This window comes from Chrysemys picta, chromosome 1 (assembly GCF_011386835.1).
Source record: "Chrysemys picta bellii isolate R12L10 chromosome 1, ASM1138683v2, whole genome shotgun sequence".
Taxonomy (NCBI): domain Eukaryota; kingdom Metazoa; phylum Chordata; order Testudines; family Emydidae; genus Chrysemys; species Chrysemys picta.
In genome coordinates, this window is record NC_088791.1 from 201,035,392 (window position 1) to 201,055,734 (window position 20,343).

General features: G+C 42.5%; 1 protein-coding gene across 10 annotated transcripts in view; it reads right to left on the reverse strand.

Annotated features, from left to right (window-relative positions):
• Positions 1 to 20,343, reverse strand: part of KDM6A (lysine demethylase 6A) — a 294,383-nt gene that overhangs the window by 212,823 nt on the left and 61,217 nt on the right. For 9 of the 10 annotated variants that reach the window (XM_005301785.5, XM_024107564.3, XM_005301784.5 and 6 more), the window contains one exon: positions 14,135 to 14,184. The exons of the other annotated variant lie outside the window; for it this stretch is intronic. In XM_005301785.5, the coding sequence (XP_005301842.1) occupies positions 14,135 to 14,184 (50 nt within the window). The remainder of the gene's footprint in view (positions 1 to 14,134; positions 14,185 to 20,343) is intronic. 10 annotated transcript variants of the gene reach the window in all.

The following is a 20,343-nucleotide window of genomic DNA, read 5'->3' on the forward strand; positions in this document are numbered from 1 at the left end:
CTTACTTTCACAGAGATTGTGGAGCACACAGCAAGCAGAAATAACAATGGGGATATTGGTTTGGCTGAGGTCTGAGCGAGTCAGTAACGACCGCCAGCGACCTTTTAAACGGCCAAATGCACATTATACCATCATTCTGCACTTGCTCAGCCTGTAGTTGAACAGCTCCTGACTCCTGTCCAGGCTGCCTGTGTATGGCTTCATGAGCCATGGCATTAAGGGGTAGGCTGGGTCCCCAAGAATAACTATTGGCATTTCAACATCCCCAACGGTTATTTTCTGGTCCGGGAAGCAAGTCCCTTGCTGCAGCCCTTTAAACAGAGTAGTGTTCCTGAAGACGCGAGCATCATGAACCCTTCCTGGCCAGCCCACGTTGATGTTGGTGAAACGTCCCTTGTGATCCACAAGTGCTTGCAGCACCATTGAAAAGTACCCCTTGCGGTTTATGTACTGGATACCCTGGTGCTCCGGTGCCAAGATAGGGATATGGGTTCCATCTATCGCCCCACCACAGTTAGGGAATCCCATTGCAGCAAAGCCATCCACTATGACCTGCACATTTCCCAGAGTCACTACCTTTCGTAGCAGCACCTCAGTGATTGCTTTGGCTACTTGCATCACAGCAGCCCCCACAGTAGATTTGCCCACTCCAAATTGTTTCCCGACTGACCGGTAGCTGTCTGGCGTTGCAAGCTTCCACAGGGCTATCGCCACGCGCTTCTCAACTGTGAGGGCTGCTCTCATCTTGGTATTCTGGCGTTTCAGGGCAGGGGACAGCAAGTCACAAAGTTCCATGAAAGTGCCCTTACGCATGCAAAAGTTTCGCAGCCACTGAGAATCGTCCCACACCTGCAACACTATGCAGTCCCACCAGTCTGTGCTTTTTTCCCGGGCCCATAATCGGCGTTCCACGGATAGAACCTGCCCCATTAACAACATGATCTCAAAGCACCAGGACCCGCGGTTTGAGAGAATTCTATGTCCATGTCCTCATCACGCTTGTCGCTGCTTTGCCGTCGCCGCTGCCTCCTCGCCTCGTTTTTCTGGTCCTGGCTCAGCATAAACTGCACGAGAACGCGTGAGGTGTTTACAATGTTCATGACTGCTGTCTTGAGCTGAGCAGGCTCCATGCTTGCCATGGTATGGAGTCTGCAGTGTTCACCCAGGAAAAAAAGGTGCAAAATGGTTGTCTGCCGTTGCTTTCATGGAGGGAGGGGTGAGGCTGTACCCAGAACCACCTGCGACAATGTTTTTTGCCCCATCAGGCACTGGGATCTCAACCTAGAATTCCAATGGGCAGGGGAGACTGCGGGAACTATGGGATAGCTACCCACAGTGCAACGCTCCAGAAATCGACGCTAGCCCCGGTACATGGACGCACACCGCCAAATTAATGTGCTTAGTGTGGCCGCATACATTCGACTTTATACAATCTGTTTCCAAAATTCGAATTATATAAATTCGGATTAATCCCGTAGTGCAGACATACCCCAAGACCTCTTTCTTGAGTGGTGACAGCTAATTTAGAAACCATCATTTAATTTTTTTATAAATATATATATATATATATATACATACATACACACACACATACACACACACACACACACACCCCCCCTCTACCCCGATATAATGTGGTCCAATATAATGCAAATTCGGATATAACGCGGTAAAGCAGCACTCCGGGGAACGGGGCTGCTTTACCTCCTTATATCTGAATTCGTGTTACCGCAAGCAGTCCCTTTGTGCCCAACCGTTACTTGCTGCGGCCCTCCTCAAGGCCCCCCCATCCAGCTCACCTCCGCTCCGCCTCCTCCCACGAGCGCGTCGCAGCTCTGCTTCTCCTCCCTCCCAGGCTTGCCGTGCCAAACAGCTGATTGGTGCAAGCTTGGGAGGGAGGAAAAGTGGAGCTGTGGCGCGCTTGTGGGAGGAAATGGAGGCAGACCAGAGGTGAGCTGGGGCAGGGGGGCCACAACAAATGGGGGGGGCGCAGAGGAACTGCTCCCCGCCCCAGCTCACCTCCGTTCTGCCTCTACCTCCCATGAGCACGCCGCTCAGCTCTGCTTCTCCTCCCTTCCAGGCTTGCCGCGCCAAACAGCTGATTGGCACAGCAAGCCTGGGAGGGAGGGGGGAGAAGCGGAGCTGCGATGCGCTCGTTGGAGGAGGCGGAACGGAGGTGAGCTGGGGGGGGGGGGCCCAGGGAGGACACAGAGGAACCGCAGCAAGTAACGGGGGATACAGAGGAACCGCTCCCCGCTCCAGCTCATCTCCGCCTCCTCCCCTGAGCGTGCTGCCTCTTCCCCCCCCCCCCTTTTCCAGGCTTGCCAGGCCAAACAGCTGATTGGAGGGAGAAGCAGAGTGGCGACGGCGCCCTCAGGGAGGAGGTGGAGGCAGAGCGGAGGTGAACTGGGGTGGGGAGCGGTTCCTCTCCCTATCCAGATATAACGCGGTCTCACCTATAACATGGTGAGATTTTTTGGCTCCTGAGGACCGCGTTATATCGGGATAGAGGTAGGCTGTGTGTGTGTGTGTGTGTGTGTGTGTGTTATTTTTATATATAACACACACACAGTACACAGTTATGTTTTCCAATGTGTATTACTTGCACTTATTAACACTGAATTTCATCTGCCATTTTTTTGCCCAGTCACCCAATTTTATGAGGTCTTTGGAACTCTTCACAGTCTGCGTTAGACTTAACTATCTTGAGTAAGTTTGCATTGCCTGCTAATTTTGCCACCTTGCTGCTTACCCTTTTTCCAGATCATTCATGAATATGTTGAACAGTATAGGTCCCAGTACAGATCCATTCGGAACCCCACTATTTACCTCTCTCCATTATGAAAACTCACCATTTATTTCTACCCTTTGTTTTCTATCTTTTAATCCATGATGGCATCCTTTGCTTAAGAGCCCTTCATGAGGGACCTCACGAAAGGCTTTCTGAAAATCCATGTACACTATATCCACTGGATCACACCTATCCACATGCTTGTTAACACCCTCAAAGAATTCTAATAAATTGGTGAGGCATGATTTCCCTTTAAAAAAGCAATGTCGACTCTTCCTCGACATGTCGTGTTCATCTATGCATCTGATCATTCTGTTCTTTAGTATAGTTTCAATCAATTTGCTTGGTACTGACGTTAGGCTTAGTGGCCTGTAATTGCCAAGGCATACTCTGGAGCTTTTTTTAAGAAAAAAAAATTGGCATCACTTTAGCAATCCTCCATTCATCTGGTGCAGAGACTAATTTAAGTGATAGGTTACACACCACAGTTGTTAGTTCTGAAATTTCACAGTTGAGTTCCTTCATAACTCTTGAATGAATACCATCAGCTCCTGGTGAGATTTTACTGTTAAATTTATCAATTTGATCTAAAACCACCTCTACTGACACTTCAATGTGGGACAATTCCTCAGATTTGTCACCTAAAAAAAAAAATGGGCTGAGGTGTGGGAATCTCCCTCACATTCTCTGTAGCAAAGACCAATGCAAAGAATTCATTTAGCTTTCCCATAATAGCCTTGTCTTCCTTGAGTGCCTTTTTCACACCTCAAATGTCTGCTGACTTTTGGCAGGCTTTCTGCTTGATGTACTTTTTAAAAGCATTGCTTTTAGGTTGTGTGACATTTGCTAGCTACTCTTCAAATTCTTTTTTGGCTTAATTATAACTTTTATACTTGATTTGCCTGAGTTTATGCTCCTTTCTATTTTCCTCAATAGGAGTTGATTCCCAATTTTTAAAGTATGTGTTTTTTCCTCTGACTCTTTTATTCTGCTGTTCATCTATGGCAAAGTTTTTTGGCCATCTTATTGGGGTTTTTTGTTAGTTTGTGTAAATTTAGGACACACATTTAGTTTGAGACTATTATGGTGGTGGGGAGGGGGTGTTGTTGTTTTTTAGTTTCCAGGCATCTTGCAAGCATTTCACTCTTGTGACTGTTCCTTTTCATTTCTACTTTTAATTACATTATGATTATTACTGAGTGGTTCAGCTATTCACCACTTGGACCAGATCTTGTGCTCCTCTTAGAATTAAATCAAGAATTGCCTCTCCTATTGTGGGTTCCAGGACTAGCTGCTCCAAGAAGTAGTCATTAATGGTATTTAGAAATTTTATCTCTGCATCCCGTCCTAAGGGACATATTCCCAATCAATAAGAGAATAGTTGAATTTCCCCATTATTATTGCATTTTCTATTTTTGTAGCCTCTCTAAACTCCACAAGCATTTCACAATGACCATCCTGTTCAGGTGGTTGGTTGTATATTCCTACTGCTTTACTCTTATTCAAGCATGAATTTCTATCCATAGAGATTCTGTGGTACTGGTTTGATTCATTTAAGATTTTTACTATACATCAGAACCCCATTTATCTGACTCTCCATTTTCTGGCTCTCCGTATTAACCGAACCACCAGCACATGGAGGTCCAGAAGCGGGTGATTTATCCTGTGGCCGCTAGATGGCGCTAAAACCTTCAACTTTTCCATTCTCCAGATTATCTGCATTTTTCATTACCCTATCTGGCCCCGGTCCCAATTAGATCAGGTAAACAGGGTTCTGCTGTATTTGAGTCTATGCTTTCTTTCCCATATGCAGCCATTCCCTCACCAGCACAACCTGCTCTGTCATTCCTATATATTTTATACCCTTGTATAACCAAGTCCCATATCATCATGTGAAGGCCAAGACTATAACAGCATTCAAAAAAGAAACAGGTAAGTTCATGGAGGATAGGTCCATCAATGGCTATTAGCCAGGATGGGCAGGGAGAGGCTAGGGACACCATGTTTGTCAGAAGCTAGGAATGGGCGGCAGGAGATGGATCACTTGATTACCTGTTCTGTTCATTCCCTCTGAAGTATATGGCTTTGACCACTGTCAGAAGACAGGATACTGGACTAGACGGACTTTTGGTCTGACCCAGTATGGCCGTTCTTATGTTCATCATTCCACAAAGTTTCTGTGATGCCTATTATATCAATAGCCTCATTTAATATTAGGCACTCAAGTTCACCCATCTGAGTATTTAGATTTCTAGCATTTGTATACAAGCACATAAAATCTGTTAATATTTAGTTGACAGCCTTCATGTGATGTAATTAAATACTTTTTTTTTTTTACTGTCTCTCTCAAATTCCTCCTTGTACTTTATCATCTTCTATTCTCTCCCTCTTTATAGACTATAGAGTAATCTCTAATAAATCCTCCACAAAAGGATGCGTCTTTTTGAACCGTGTACTCCTCCACACCAGTCAGCTTTCCCCAAGCTTTTAGTTTAAAAATCTTCTACAACCTTTTTAATTTTACATGCTACCAATCTGGTTCTCTTTTGGTTTAGGTGGAGTCCTTTCTTCCTGTATAGGTTGGCTCCCTTCCCAAAAGGTTCCCCAGTTCCTCATAAACCTAAATTCCTCCTCCACCCACTACTGTCTCATCCACGCATTTATACCCTGAAATTCTGCCTGACTGATCCTGCTCGTGGAACTGGAAGCATTTCAGATAATGCTACTATGGAGGTCCTAGTCTTTAATATCTTTCTTAGCAGTCTAAACGTGGCCTCCAGGACCTGTCTCCCTCCTTTCCCTATGTCACTGGCACCTACATGTACCACTACAACTACCTAGGTGTCTCGAAAGGTCCACAATCTTCATCCCCGGAAGACAGTTCACCATATGGTTCTCCTGTTCATCACAAACCCATCTATCTATATTTCTAATAATCAAATCCCCCATTACCATTACTTGTCTCTTCTTAATAACTTGAGTTCCCTCCCCCAAAGGGATATCCTCAGTGCAAGAGGATGCCATAACATCATCTGGAAGAAGGTTCACAACTATGGGATTGTCTCCCTCTGCTCCAGCTTGATGTTCTCCTTCCCAGGGACTTTTATCCTCCACAACAGATAGAAGCTGTCAGACTGGGTATGGGACTGCTCTACTGTGTCCCACAAAGTCTCATTACATACCCACCCCCACTTTGCTCCTCCAGTTCAGCCACTCTGATCTCAAGACCCTGTACTCCATCTCTGAGGGGCAAAAGTTGCTAACACTGAATGCACACATATGCCACCTCTCCACAACAGAGGTAATCATACATGTATTGCACGGACTGCAACACTAGATAGCCCCCACTCTGCTTGCTACATCTTTTTTTTTTTTTAAACCTCCCAATACACAACAGAAATACTTAATGCAGACAAGGCAGAAGTGTTGAATATTACTGACAATTCTACCATTTCAGATTTGTAATTTATTTTATGTTAGAAAATTATGTATGATGCATTTCTTGTTTACTAGATGATTCATTTCTTACTCATGATTTGTGTCAAGCTCTATTTTGATGGCAATTGGAATTCAATTAAAATGCACAGAAACAGCATTTTATTATTAGTAAAAATTATCTTAGTGTGCTGGATACATAAGATAAAAGTTTGTCAAACATGTTTCACATTTAATACTGCTTTATTAAGCAAAAAAGTATAATCTATAGTTAATGAATTGAACTTACTGTTTCTGGTCACTATGTTCTTCATCATTTTAGAAACAGATCTCATCCTCTCACGCTTACTTTTTAGTAATGGAATGGGAAAAGAAAAACAAGCTTTCCCGCCCTTTTCAACTTCCAATTGCTTTCTTAACTTTAAATGAACTAGTCATTGAACTAAATGTGTAGAAATGAAGAAAGTATTCTTTCTGTACCTGTAGAAGCAGCTATTGCAGTCAAAAGCTTGTTTAGCACTTCAACAAACTCTGGTTCCAGGTGCTTCGCCAGTGACTTCCACTAATTCAGTGGTTTGCCTTTCTTAAAGCTTCACCCACAAACACGTATTGCTTAATTATTTTTTATTTAATGTAAATGATTTTTGTAGATTATAGTGCATTTACGCTGTAAGACAGGGTGTCATTTTGAAATTTTAAATAGGTTTGTTTTTTAAAAGAAAATTTTTAATTTAAATAAACTTTTTAAAAATCAACCATTTTTATCCACCCTGTTATTACTGATTAATAAGCAATGCCTTTTCCTGTGACTTAGCTTAACATTTATTTTTTTCTGTCTTCATTTTTATGTAAGGTAGAAGTGGATAATTGTCTAACTATTCATCAAAATAGAAATTGTTATTTTAGAATCCAACTAAGCCACTAAAACTCAATTTTTTTTTGCTTTTGACCTTTTTATACTCAATATTCAATGTATTATCACTTGCAAATTATATTCAGATTGCCAATGCACTTTATTTATACATAGTTCTTCATGGGATGAGTTTGTGTAGCATCCCACCATCCCCCTAGAAATAGCACTGAGCACTTTACAAGACAATAAAAATACAACAAAACAAATAAGATTTTTTTTTTTTTTAAAGCGGGAATGGAAAGTTAGTGAAAAATAGGCCCAACACTAGTAATTTTAAAACTATTTTTGGGACAGGAAAAAGTGTTATGATGTTCTCAAAAAGTCAAATGACAAAATTATATAAAACTCAGGTTTGAATGCCACACAGTAGAGTATACCATAGCAAAAGAATAATCACTTGCTGACTTAGACACAACGGTGAAAATCCTGAACTGCAGTTTACATCTGATTAGACATGCCCTGTCAGGAAGTCCCAAACATAATCAAGACCAGCAATCCATCTGTGTGTTTTATATTCATATATTAAATGAGAAACAGTAGAACCACAATACTCTTATTTGAACAATATAGTACCTACATATATGTAAACTCATTATAGATTCACTTCACCAATGTACAGTAGATTTTGCACTGGTGCAGTTTGACACCTACATCTCTCCCTAACATTTGGCATATGATCCTTTGACTCTCAAGTACAGAAACTTCTAATTATTCTTCCAGCAGCAGCTGAAAGCTGGTATAGTGAGAACTATAGCAGCTGGGCCAAATAATTCACCATCAATGCGGTCTCCCTCATACAACAAATTAAAGTGTTGCATGTAAGTTAACTTAGAATAAGGTTACGGGTTGAGTTACATCGGATATCACAATGGATAAAGATACATACCTTACTGTAACTGAAAGCCTGTACTATTACACAAGTGTTCTTTCTAAAGTCAAAATGGCTGAGAATTTAAACACTGGATGGTAACAGACGGCAAAGCCCAGTGATGGTTGAATCTGGTGATATTCTAAACAAAAAGAGCTATCAACCCTGCTAGTAGCTGTTTCATCGCTTCACATTGACAGAAATATTCTAAGCATCACAGTGACAATCCTGGAATCTTATTATATAGATGAGGCCTTTTACATGGCTCGGAGATGGAGCTTTTTCTTGCCATCCCTTCAAAAAAAATCTTTTTCGGTTTTGGTAGTTTAATTGGTGATATTTACGCCCAGAAAAAATTAAACTAAAAGCATTTCAACAAAAGTAATCAAAAATTAACTGTTAAACGATTTGTTTCGCTCCACAAAATATTTAATTATAAAGTACATTAAGACAAGCTATAATACTGTCACCTAAAATGCACTGGAAACAATCTAAGCTGTAGGACTTCCTATGGTCTTGTTGCACAATTTTTTTTTGAATCAGACATTGTAACCAAAACAAAGAGATATTTTACAAAATACACATTAAGGAAACGAGGAAAATCCACACAACTGAGAGGAGAATCATTCTCTAGCCCCATCCCAGTCAGCATTACAACTATTATTGCAACCTGGCACTGCAGTGGAGCCTTCCTCTTTCTAAAGAGAAATGGGGATGGTTGGTCTGTACGTTCCTACTGTCATAATATACCTAAGTAGTCCCACCCTCAAAAATTTTAGATCAGAAAAGGGGGCGGAGGGGAGGAATTTTCTTAATTCTGTTCCAAGAATGACTAAAGTAAAAGTAAAGCCCAACAGTAGCTATATAATATGTAGTGAAAGCACAAGTTAGAATAACGTCCCATTTGGAAGAGACCAAGCAGCAGCAAAACTGGCCATTTTTAACCAGCCACACTGCGCTTCTAATACCAAAATGAAGGTTACTTACCTGTAACCAGCATTCTGTGAAACGACCTCTGCATGGTCCCACTCTTGGGATGTGCAGACTATGCAGCTAGGACTTCAGTGCATCCCAAGAGTAGGAATGTGCAGAGGCAACTTGAAGAGAAACAGTAAGATTTAACGACGTACAAATATAAAACATTTTAAACAGGTTAGTAAAATAAATGTAACCTGTGTTTAACATAAAAATCTCTTGGATTATGCAACAAAGTAAATTATTTCTTTTAAACATATTCTTTTAATTTAACACAGACACTTTGACCACAGATAGCTCAACAGCACAGGTAACCATGCAGGCCGATAATCGAAAAACAGCACCAGCATGGACCGTACGGGAGGTACTGGATCTGATCGCTATATGGGGAGAGGATTCAGTGCTAGCAGAACTTCGTTCGAAAAGACGAAATGCCAAAACTTTTGAAAAAATCTCCAAGCGCATGATGGAGAGAGGCCACAATAGGGACTCAGATCAGTGCCGCGTGAAAGTCAAGGAGCTCAGACAAGCCTATCAAAAAACAAAGGAGGCAAACGGTCGCTCCAGATCAGAGCCGCGGACATGTCGCTTATACACCGAGCTGCATGCAGTACTAGGGGGGGCCGCCACCACTACCCCACCTCTGACCATGGATTCCGAGGCGGGGATAATCTCATCAGCTACACCTGAGGATTGTGCGGACGGGGAAGAAGAGGAGGAGGAGGAGGACGAGCTTGCAGAGAGCACCCAGCACTCCGTTCTCCCCAACAGCCAGGATCTTTTTCTCAGCCTGACTGAAGTACCCTCCCAACCCAGTATCCAAGACCACGACCCCATGGAAGGGACCTCAGGTGAATTTACCTTTTAAAATACAAAACTTGTTTTAAAAGCAAGCGTTTTTTAATGACTACTTTGCCCTGAGGACTTGGGATGCATTTGCGGCCAGTACAGCTACTGGAAAAGTCTGTTAACGTGTCTGGGGATGGAGCAGAAATCCTCCAGGGACATCTCCATGAAGCTCTCCTGGAGGTACACCAAAAGCCTTGCCACAAGGTTTCTGGGCAGTGCAGCCTTATTCCGTCCTCCATGGTAGGACACTTGACCGCGCCATGCTTGCAGCAAGTAATCTGGTATCATTGCATGACAAAGCCTGGCAGCGTATGGTCCCGGTGTTTGCTGGCATTCAAGCAACATCCGTTCTTTATCTCGCTGTGTAATCCTCAAGAGAGTGATATCGCTCATGGTAACCTGGTTGAAATACGGGAATTTAATTAAGGGAACAGAGGTGGCCATTCCTACTGGATTGTTTGCCTGTGGCTGAAAAGAAATCCTTCCCTGCAGTTAGCCAAGCGCGGGGGAGGGGGGGAGAGAGAGAGGGTGGAAATTGGCCCAGAGCTTTTCGCGTTTGGCTAGCAGGGATCTTCCCTGATACCAGCCACGCGGTGGGGGGAGGGATAAAGCGATCATCCAGAGAATTGGATGGGGGGGGAGGGGAGGGGTAGTTTGTTTTCTGCTGCTGAAGGTTAACAGGAAAACCGCAGCACTCAACGGGCTTTGCTTGGTATGTGGGAAAGGAGGGCGCAGAAGCCGAAAGACAATGGCTTACCATGGCTGCGTGCAAGCCAAATTCTGTTGCCCGGACCTGCGTCTGTGATCTCTAGCAGCAAAGCCACAGGCACTCAATAGTAAGAGGCAAAATGCAACCTTGCACAGAAATGTGCTATGTAATGAATAGTGTTGGTCACCGTGCTATGAATAGTGTTGGTCACCGTGAAAGAGTATAAGCATTGTTCTGCAAAATGTATCTTTTTAAAAAATTCTCTCCTTTTTTCCCTCCCTCCAGCAGCTGCAAATTCTTCAAGACTCCCTCCTCCGTCCCGAAGGCTCTCTCAGATAAGGCGTTGGAAAAAGAAGACGCGAGATGAGATGTTCGCAGAAATCATGGAATCCACCCGCAGTGAAAGAGCTCATCTGAATGAGTGGAAGGACACGGTTTCAAAGTATAGGAAAGAAGCCAGTGAACCTGGCTTTGAGCTAAGTTTAAGATCAAATACGCCTAACAAAAATATACAACTCACTCTGCACTCCAACACAACAGTGAAATGTCTATTGCATAATCCAGCATCTCTTCTGAGGTGAGCTATTAAAACGTGAGACAGACAAGTGATCCAAATCACAAAATGCTCTTAGATGTTTAACATAGACATTATGCCTACAGCATAGAGACAGTTAGAATAGATTGCTTGATAATTAACCAATTATCCCTGCACTTTGATTTATTTAACCTAAAGGTTACAGTGAATCTCAAAGACTATGTATAGCATAATGTCAAATCTCTGCTTTTTTAAGAATTATTATCCCTTTTTAAGTTCAACTGCTATCAGTTCTTAAGAATGACCTCAGCTCCAAAACCTCTCCTGATTGCACACTTCTCAGGTGGCTGTATAGTAGTGGAGCCTCTGAGGATACTAGTTCAGCTAGAGTAGCCCCCACCAACTGGTCCTCCCGTGCCCAAAAGAGGGAGTGACCAGTAAATCAATGTAGACCCAAAAAAGTTTTTCCTCCTTCAAATTCCTTTTGTACACCTGCATGCAGGGAGCCTCTCTAGATCTAGGATCACACAATCCCCTCAGGGCCTTCAAATCCTGCCCTTTCCTCCACATGCAACAGAACATATTTTATCCAACTACAGACATGTCCAGTGAGGGAAGAGATGGAGCAGAATCTGTCAAAGTACGCTCTGATTTCATATGCTACTCGAAGACAACAAAAAACGGATATAAAGCTATCAGTCAAAAATCAATACATAAGAACAGACGAGCGGCCATACTTGGTTAGACTAAAGGTTCATTTAGCCCAGTATCCTGTCTTCCGACAATGGACAATGCCAGGTGCCCCAGAGGTAATGAACAGAACAGGCAATCACGAAGTGATCCATCCCGTGTTGCCCATTCCCAGCTTCTGACAAACAGAGGCTAGGGACACCATCCTGGCTAATATCCATTGATGGACATCATTTATGACTCAATTCAGGAAAGCGTCATTATTCACAAAATCACTTAAGCATATGTGGGCAGAAAGCTGGCTAGATAGTCAGGCTCAATGGGTAGTGATCAACAGCTCCATGTCTAGTTGGCAGTCAGTATCAAGCAAAGTGCCCCAGGGGTCGGTCCTGGGGCCGGTTTTGTTCAACATCTTCATTAATGATCTGGATGATGGGATGGATTGCACCATCAGCAAGTTCACAGATGATACTAAACTGTGGGGAGAGGTAGATTGGCTGGAGGGTAGGGATAGGGTCCAGAGTGACCTAGACCAGTGTTTCCCAAACTTGGGATGCTGCTTGTGTAGGGAAAGCCCCTGGCGGGCCGGGCCGGTTTGTTTACCTGACGCGTCCACAGGTCCGGCTGATCACAGCTCCCACTGGCTGCGGTTCGCCGCTCCAGGCCAATGGGAGCTGCTGGAAGTGGCGGCCAGTAGGTCCCTCGGCCCGCGCCGCTTCCAGCATCTCTCATTGGCCTGAAGCGGCAAACTGCGGCCAGTGGAAGCCGCGATCGGCCGGACCTGCGGACACGGCAGGTAAACAAACCGGCCCGGCCCACCAGGGGCTTTCCCTAAACAAGCGGCGTCCCAAGTTTGGGAAACATTGACCTAGACAAATTGGAGGATTGGGCCAAAAGAAATCTGATGAGATTCAACAAGGACAAGTGCAGAGTCCTCCACTTAGGATGGAAGACTCCCATGCACTGCTACAGACTGGGGACTGACTGGCTAAGCAATCGTTCTGTAAGAAAGGACCTGGGGATTACAGTGGACGAGAAGCTAGATATGAGTCAGTGTGCCCCTTATTGCCAAGAAGGCTAACAGCATATTGGGCTGCATTAGTAGGAGCACTGCCAGCAGATTGAGGGAAGTGATTATTCCCCTCTATTCGGCACTGGTGAGGCCATATCTGGAATATTGCATCCAGTTTTGGGCCCCCCACTATAGAAAGGATGTGGACTTACAAGGAGAGGCTGAGGGAACTGTGCTTATTTAGACTGCAGAAGAGAAGAGTGAGGGGGGATTTGATAGCAGCCTTCAACTACCTGAAGGGGGGTTCCAAAAAGGATGTAGCTAGGCTATTCTCAGTGGTGGCAGATGACAGAAGCAGCAGAAGTGGTCTCAAGTTGCAGTGGGTGAGGTCTAGGTTGGATATTAGGAAAAACTATTTCACTAGGAGGGTGATGAAGCACTGGAATGGGTTACCTCGGGAGGTGATGGAATCTCCATCCTTAGAGGTTTTTAAGGCCTGGCTTGACAAAGCCCTGGTTAGGATGATTTAGTTGGGGTTGGTACTGCTTTGAGCAGGGGGTTGGACTAGATGACCTCCTGAGGTCTCTTCTAACTATCTTCTATGAACTTTAAGCATGACACAAAGTTAATCACATGCTCAAGCACTTTTCTGAATATAGATGGACTTAAGTGTTTTCCGGAATTGGGAGCTTAAATCAGCATTACAGAATCTTGCCATATGAAAATAAAATCATGTACAATATTGTTGCTACGCTCAGTGTCAGATAAAGAATTTTTCACCTTTACAATCTTGCCACCTTTGCTTACACTTGTTAAAGATACCATTATTAATATAGTTATAAATGTGAATTTTTTTTTAATTTTTTTTAAGAGTCTGCATAAAAGACTACTTCCTTGTTCACAGTGAATTCTAATACAATACTGAAAGTACTTCAAATAATAATGCCCCATGGTCACTGTGGAAATCAGAAGTACATCAGGAAAAATGCCCTTGGGTTAAATCCAAAACTTGCGCAGAAGCTTTCATGTGATTGCAATTTTCTCAATACTCAACCCCGCTCAAATATCTAACAGGGTTTATTTATGAAAAATTGCAGTAAAGATGATCAAAACAAAATTCCACAAAAAACATGACCAATTTTTGGAAGTGTTAGCTAGTTAAACAAAAAAGTGAACTGAGGAAAAGGTTGTTACTATTTTTAACTTAGACAAATTGTATGTAAAGAAGGAGGAACATTTCCATTAATACAAATGTTACATGGCAAAAAATAGATGCTGCAGAGTTATACCCACATTAACCCACTTTAGAAATCCAAACATTTAGAAAACAATTAGAAAAAAGTGAATATATACAGACCTTCCAGTAGTCAGATTGTAAACTGTAGTACCTCTGGTAGGCAGATAATGCTGCAATAAAGAAAAAGGTTGGGTTTTTTTAAAAGAACAAGACTGAAAAAGCCTTAAGAGTATAAAAATATGCAACATGGAAATGATAAATAATCTAATAAAAGTAACACTAACAATAACTATGCACTGTTATGGATAGAGTATTTCCTGAAGATTACAATTTTGCTGTAGAAAGTGTCTCAACCAAAAAGTGAATGTTATCATGATTTACATAAAATTAAATCAAGTAGTATTTTAAAGTAAGTTTATGAAAGAAATTTATTGGCTTTTGACAAAGCTGCTATTGATTTAAAAATTTTAATCACGTAGCATGTTTACATGCTCTCTGGTGTCTTGCACAATTTTTGCAAGGGAAGAAGAGCAGACTGATCTGCAGAAAGCTTACAGAAGCAGCACCCTCTCCCTTTCCATAATCAGATAATGTGTGGGGACAGTGGGAGGAAAGCTTCAATTTTATCCAAAATCTACCAAGCCCAAGACCATTATGAAAGACAGAGCTCTTAAGATGGGTCTAGAGACGGCACCCTGGTATGAATCACTGAATTACCATTATTTGGAGATTGAGTTCTCAACAAATCATTATTCCTGCACCTTATTGCTCTCCCCTCAAAAAAAAAAAAATCTGGTTAATAGGTTTAGTCTTTTGGCAAGTAAATGTCTGGTGTGAAGAAAAAGAAAAAAAAAAGTCAAGCCCCACCTTTGCTACTTAATGTACTCACTGCCAGACAGGCATAAATACAGGGCTTATATTCTTATAAAAATAGTTGACATGCAAAAAACACAAGTAGCATTTTAAATAATGATTCATTAATACCTTAAAAAGTCAATATTTTCAACTCTGAAAAGTATCAGTTTTAGAAGAAATTTAATTAAGTTTAACAGTAGCACCCAGTGTGCGCTAAGAACTTTCCAAAGACTCAAAAGGGACTGTCCCTGCTTTGAGGAGCTCACAATCCAAGGAAAGACAGGAAAGCAGACCATTATGGGGAATGGGAAAAGCAATAGGCTTTCTATATGCAAATTAACTCACTGAAGCACCATAGAGTGGGTGTCTAAATTATAGCATACTTTGTAAGTGCATGCCCTACATACTCGGTTACATAACAGACCAAGAGCCATTCAAGACTTTCAGAAATATTGCAGATACTTAAGAGCAAGAATACAAATATATATTTACAAAAACAGTGTATTTCTAGATCAAGCACCTCATCCAATCTAATCTGGGACTTTTGGGGAACACTATCAGATTACATGAAAAGTACAAATGTAAAAGATGTAACACAAGTTAACAAACTATATGCGGAGTTAAGGCAAATATTTCATCTTTTACACCTGACATCCATGAGTCCAAAATCATCAATTTAAATTACAGATATAAAAGCAAGCTTAACTGATTTGCTGTATTTTGATGGTCAACCTTATTCTTAAATTTGATATGTTATTTTGACAAGCCATAAGGATTTGGGGGTTGTTGTTTTTTGATTAGTTTGATTAAAACAAACTGCAGTTACTCTCTAAAGCAGTGGTCCCCAACCTTTTTCGTCTGGCAGGTGCCAGACAACGAGCCACGGAGAACCGTGGCAGTGGACGAGCATCCACCAAAATGCCGCCGACAAGCAGCAACGTCAATAGACGTCGCCGCCAAAATGCCGCCAACAAGCAGCGTCATCCAGACGCATCACTGCCGAAATGCCACCACGACGCCTCTGGATGACGCTGCTTCTCGGCAGCATTTCAGCAGATGCTCGTCTGCTGGCCAGCACGTGGGTGCACTTAGACACCCCGGCAGGCGCCATGGCGCCCACGGGCACCGCGTTGTGGACCCCTCTCTAAAGGGACCACATTAACATTTTCTGCTGCATGCAACACAAGCTATTGTAGATTTACATTCCTTCTATTTACACCTATATACTCCACAAGTCACTTTTACTCCTCAGACTGAATGAACACCATTAAATAATGCATAGCACTTATATGTATAGATGTATAGCTTATCTGAATAAGACTATTCTGGAAAGAACCCTAGACACTTAATCCAACTGACCATTTCATGACAATTAATTCAAACACAATTTTAAAAAAATATAAAGTAAGTCTCTTATACAATAGTTGAGAGAGAGAAGTCTAAAATCAGCATCTTAATCATAGGCCGTGATATTGTACAGTATCACTAACAAACAGAGTCTTTCACAATTTATATGCCTCAGATATTCATATTGAGTTTAATCTACAAAGAGAAGTAATTTTTGAACACATGGATGACCTTCCTCTGCCAATCAGCTATTACTGAAAGAAAAGTTTTGTTTTATGTTTCATATTCTAATAGCAAGGAGTCCACCTAAAACTGAAGGAAGTTACAAGATTACTGTTTTTAAACAATAAAAGTAATTTTAAAAGCAGCATATTATTTAAGATTTAACAAACTGTAGTAATTAAGAGAACATGTTTTTTTAATATAGAAGTATATTTCATTGTACTATAATAATCACCAAGAAACATTTTAAACAGTCAAAAGTTTTTATATTAAATTTTTAAAGAAATTTAAGCATAAGTTCATATCAGTAATATTTCAAGTAGGAAATTTTTTAAAGTCTTGCTAAAATCTCAAAACTGAGAAAACTTAATTTTTACCATTCATACTTTTTTAAAATTTACTCAGCTTTAAAAACAAATGTCACCAGTCATTTTCACTTAGGGTATGTCTACACTACGAAATTACGTCGATTTTATAGAAGTCGATTTTTAGAAATACAGTCAATTGCGTATGTCCACACTAAGCGCATTAAGTCGGTGGAGTGCGTCCTCACTACCGTGGCTAGCATCGACTTACGGAGCAGTGGACTGCGGGTAGCTATCCCAGAGTTCCCGCAGTCTCCGCCGCCCATTGGAATTCTTGGTTAAGCTCCCAGTGCCTGATGGGGCAAAGACATTGTTGCGGGTGGTTTTGGGTACATGTCGTCAGTTGCCCTCCCTCTGTGAAAGCAATGGCAGACAATCATTTCACGCCTTTTTTCCCCAGGGTTACCCGTGCAGACGCCATACCACGGCAACCATGGAGCCCACTCAGCTCACCGTCACCGCTGCTGTTGTGAGCATTGTAAACACTTCACGCATTATCCTGGAGAATATGCAGAACCGGGCTAAGAGACGCCAGCACAAAGAGGATTTTGATGAGGACATGGACACAGACATTCCTGAAAGCACGGGCTCTGGCAATAGAGACATCATGGCAGCAGTGGGGCTGGTTGATACAGTGGAATTCCAATTCTGGGCCAGGCAAATAAGCACAGACTGGTGAGACCGCATAGTGTTGCGGGTATGGGATGATTCACCGTGGCTGCAAAACTTTCGCATACGTAAGTCCACTTTCCTGGAACTCTGAGTTGCTTTCCCTCATCCTGAAGCACAGGAGTACCAAGATGAGAGCTGCCCTCACAGTTGAGAAGCGAGTGGCGATAGCCCTGTGGAAGCTTGCAATGCCTGACTGCTACCAGTCAGTTGGGAATCAATTTGGAGTGAGTAAGTCTACTGTGGGGGTTGCTGTGATCCAAGTAGCCAATGCAATCATTGACTTTCTGTTATCAAGGGTAGTGACTCTGGGAAATGTGCATCTCTGGCTAAGGCATCGGAGTTCAAAGTGCTGTCCAGAGCGGTCACAATGGAGCACTCTGGGATAGTTCCCGGAGGCCAATACCGTCGATTTCCGTCCGCAATACCCCAAATCCGACCCAGTAAGGTCGATTTTAGCGCTACTTCCCTCACGGGGGAGGAGTACAGAAGTCAATTTTAAGAACCCTTCAGGTCAACGGAACGGGGTTGCTTGTGTGGACACAGTCATTTTTAAATCGACCTAACGCGGCTAAATTCGACCTAACCCCGTAGTGTAGACCAGGCCTGAGTTAAAAGTCATTCATTTTCTGGTTTTCATATATTAAAATAACGTTGTGACTTGTGTTTTCACAATTCCTAGAGAATGTTTAAATTAAAAGTTAATTTGAACTAACTTTCATAAAAAGATGGGAGGGGGGCGCCCCTATGTTTTTTACTATAACGAAGACCATTTTCAACAGAGTTGTTTAAAAGATAAGGGAACACCTTCTAAAATTAATAAATACTACTCAAAGGATACAGATGATATGCATCTCAGATTAAGAAAATTAGTTAATGAATCTACAGAGCTGACAACTGTTGCTGAAAAGTCCTACACGAATATGGAAACACCTGTGGGCTGCAAAAAACAACAGCCTTAAAGTGAGCCCAAACAAATTCCATAATATGATTAAAGTATTGAGGGGAAAAAAGTATTATTATAGACGAAGTTGAGAGCACCTCTTTTCAAAACATCTGCAGAGTAGAGCCTGGCAATTACAGGCCAGTAAGCCTAACTTCAGTATCAGGCAAACTGGTTGGAACTATAGTAAAAAAACAGAATTACCAGACACAAATAAACAACATGTTGGAAGATTCAACACGGCTTTTGTAAAAGGAAATCATGCCTCACCAATCTATTGGAATTCTTTGAGGGTACCAACACACACGTGGAGAATGATGATATAGTGTAATTGGACTTTCAGAAAGCCTTTGACAAGGTCCCTCACCAAAGTGCTTAAACAAAGTAAGCACTCATGGGATAAGTGGGATGGTCCTCTCCTATCTTTTAACCAGTTACTAATCCATGAAACAAAGGATAGGAATAAATGGTCAGATTTCACAATGGAGGTAAATAGTGGCATCCCCCAAGGATTTGTAGTGGGACCTGGGCTGTTTAACATTCATAAATGATCAGGAAAAAGGGGTAAACAGCAAGGTGGCTAAGTCTGCAAATGAGACAAAATTACTCAAGATTGTTAAGTCCAAAGCCGAAGCTAAAGAGTTACAAAGGGATCTCATAAACCTGGGTGATAGGGCAACAAAATGGCAGACAAAATTCAATGTTGATAAGTCCGAAGTAATACATATTGGAAAACATAATTAGAGCCCTGTGATGATACAAATTTATATCTGAAGATATAAATCTGTATCCGCGGACCCACAGGACTCTCCCGGGAACCGTAGCAGCAAAAAGAGCAGAGTGTAGGGCCGCCACTTCCAGGAGCCAGCGCCCGACACCGGCAGCTCCTCCGGTGCAGCTGTCCCATCTCCAGCCCCACCCACTGGAACAGGCACCAAGCTCACCAGCAGCTGTCCCTGGTCGCACTCTTGTGTTCAAGCTGCACCCAAGCCCCCAGACAGGAGATGGAGACAACTATGTGGAAGGGACAGGGGCAGGGCTGGGGGAACTCCTGTCGCAGGGCGCTGGCTCCTGGGAGCGGTGGGCCCACGTTCTTCTCTTTTTGCAGCTGCAGTTCCCAGGAGAGCCTTGCGGTTCCAGGCAGATTTATATATGCAGATAGCCACATCCGCAGATATAAATTTTTATCCATGGGGGTTCTAAACATAATCCCAGCTATACATACAAAATGGAGTTTAAATTAGCTGTTACCACTCAAGAAAGATGAGGTTACTCATCCTATGCCATAACTGAGTTTAGGTGTGTCTGAGTCCCTGCACCTAAGATTGGAGATTTTTGATAGCAGGGCCAATTTGGGCCACACGTGCGCTCTCCCAGTCTGGTGCTGCATTTGGCCGCTATATAGTTCCTTCTGTACCACAGTCTGTATATAAGAACTCTGAAGTAGAGGAGAGGGGGGCAGGTAGTGGAGCACACATAGGAATAATACTCAAAGAAGAAGAAGAAGAGAAGGTTACTCACCATGTGCAATAACTGAGGTTTTCTGAGTTATGTCCCTATGGGTACTCTACTTTAGGTGACTGTAGAGCAGTGCCCCCTGTTGGAAGGATTGGGTTTCGGAGTTGGATTCTTTACTGATGATAAAACAGTCAGTCCTAATAGTGCATCAGATGCTAAGTCGAGCGATTACATAATGCTCTGTAAATGTGTGAACAGACGCCCAGGTCACTGCTCTACAAATGTTTGTAATGAAAACATTGTTCAAGGAAGCTATAGAGGTGGAGAGTGATCTTGTACAGTGTGTGAGAGTCCCTGGTGGGGGTTGCAAGTCACGTTGACAACAGCAATAGCTAATACAATTGGAAATACATTTTAAGAGTCTTTGCTTAGATATGGATGATCCTTTAGATCTCTCTCCAATGGTAAGG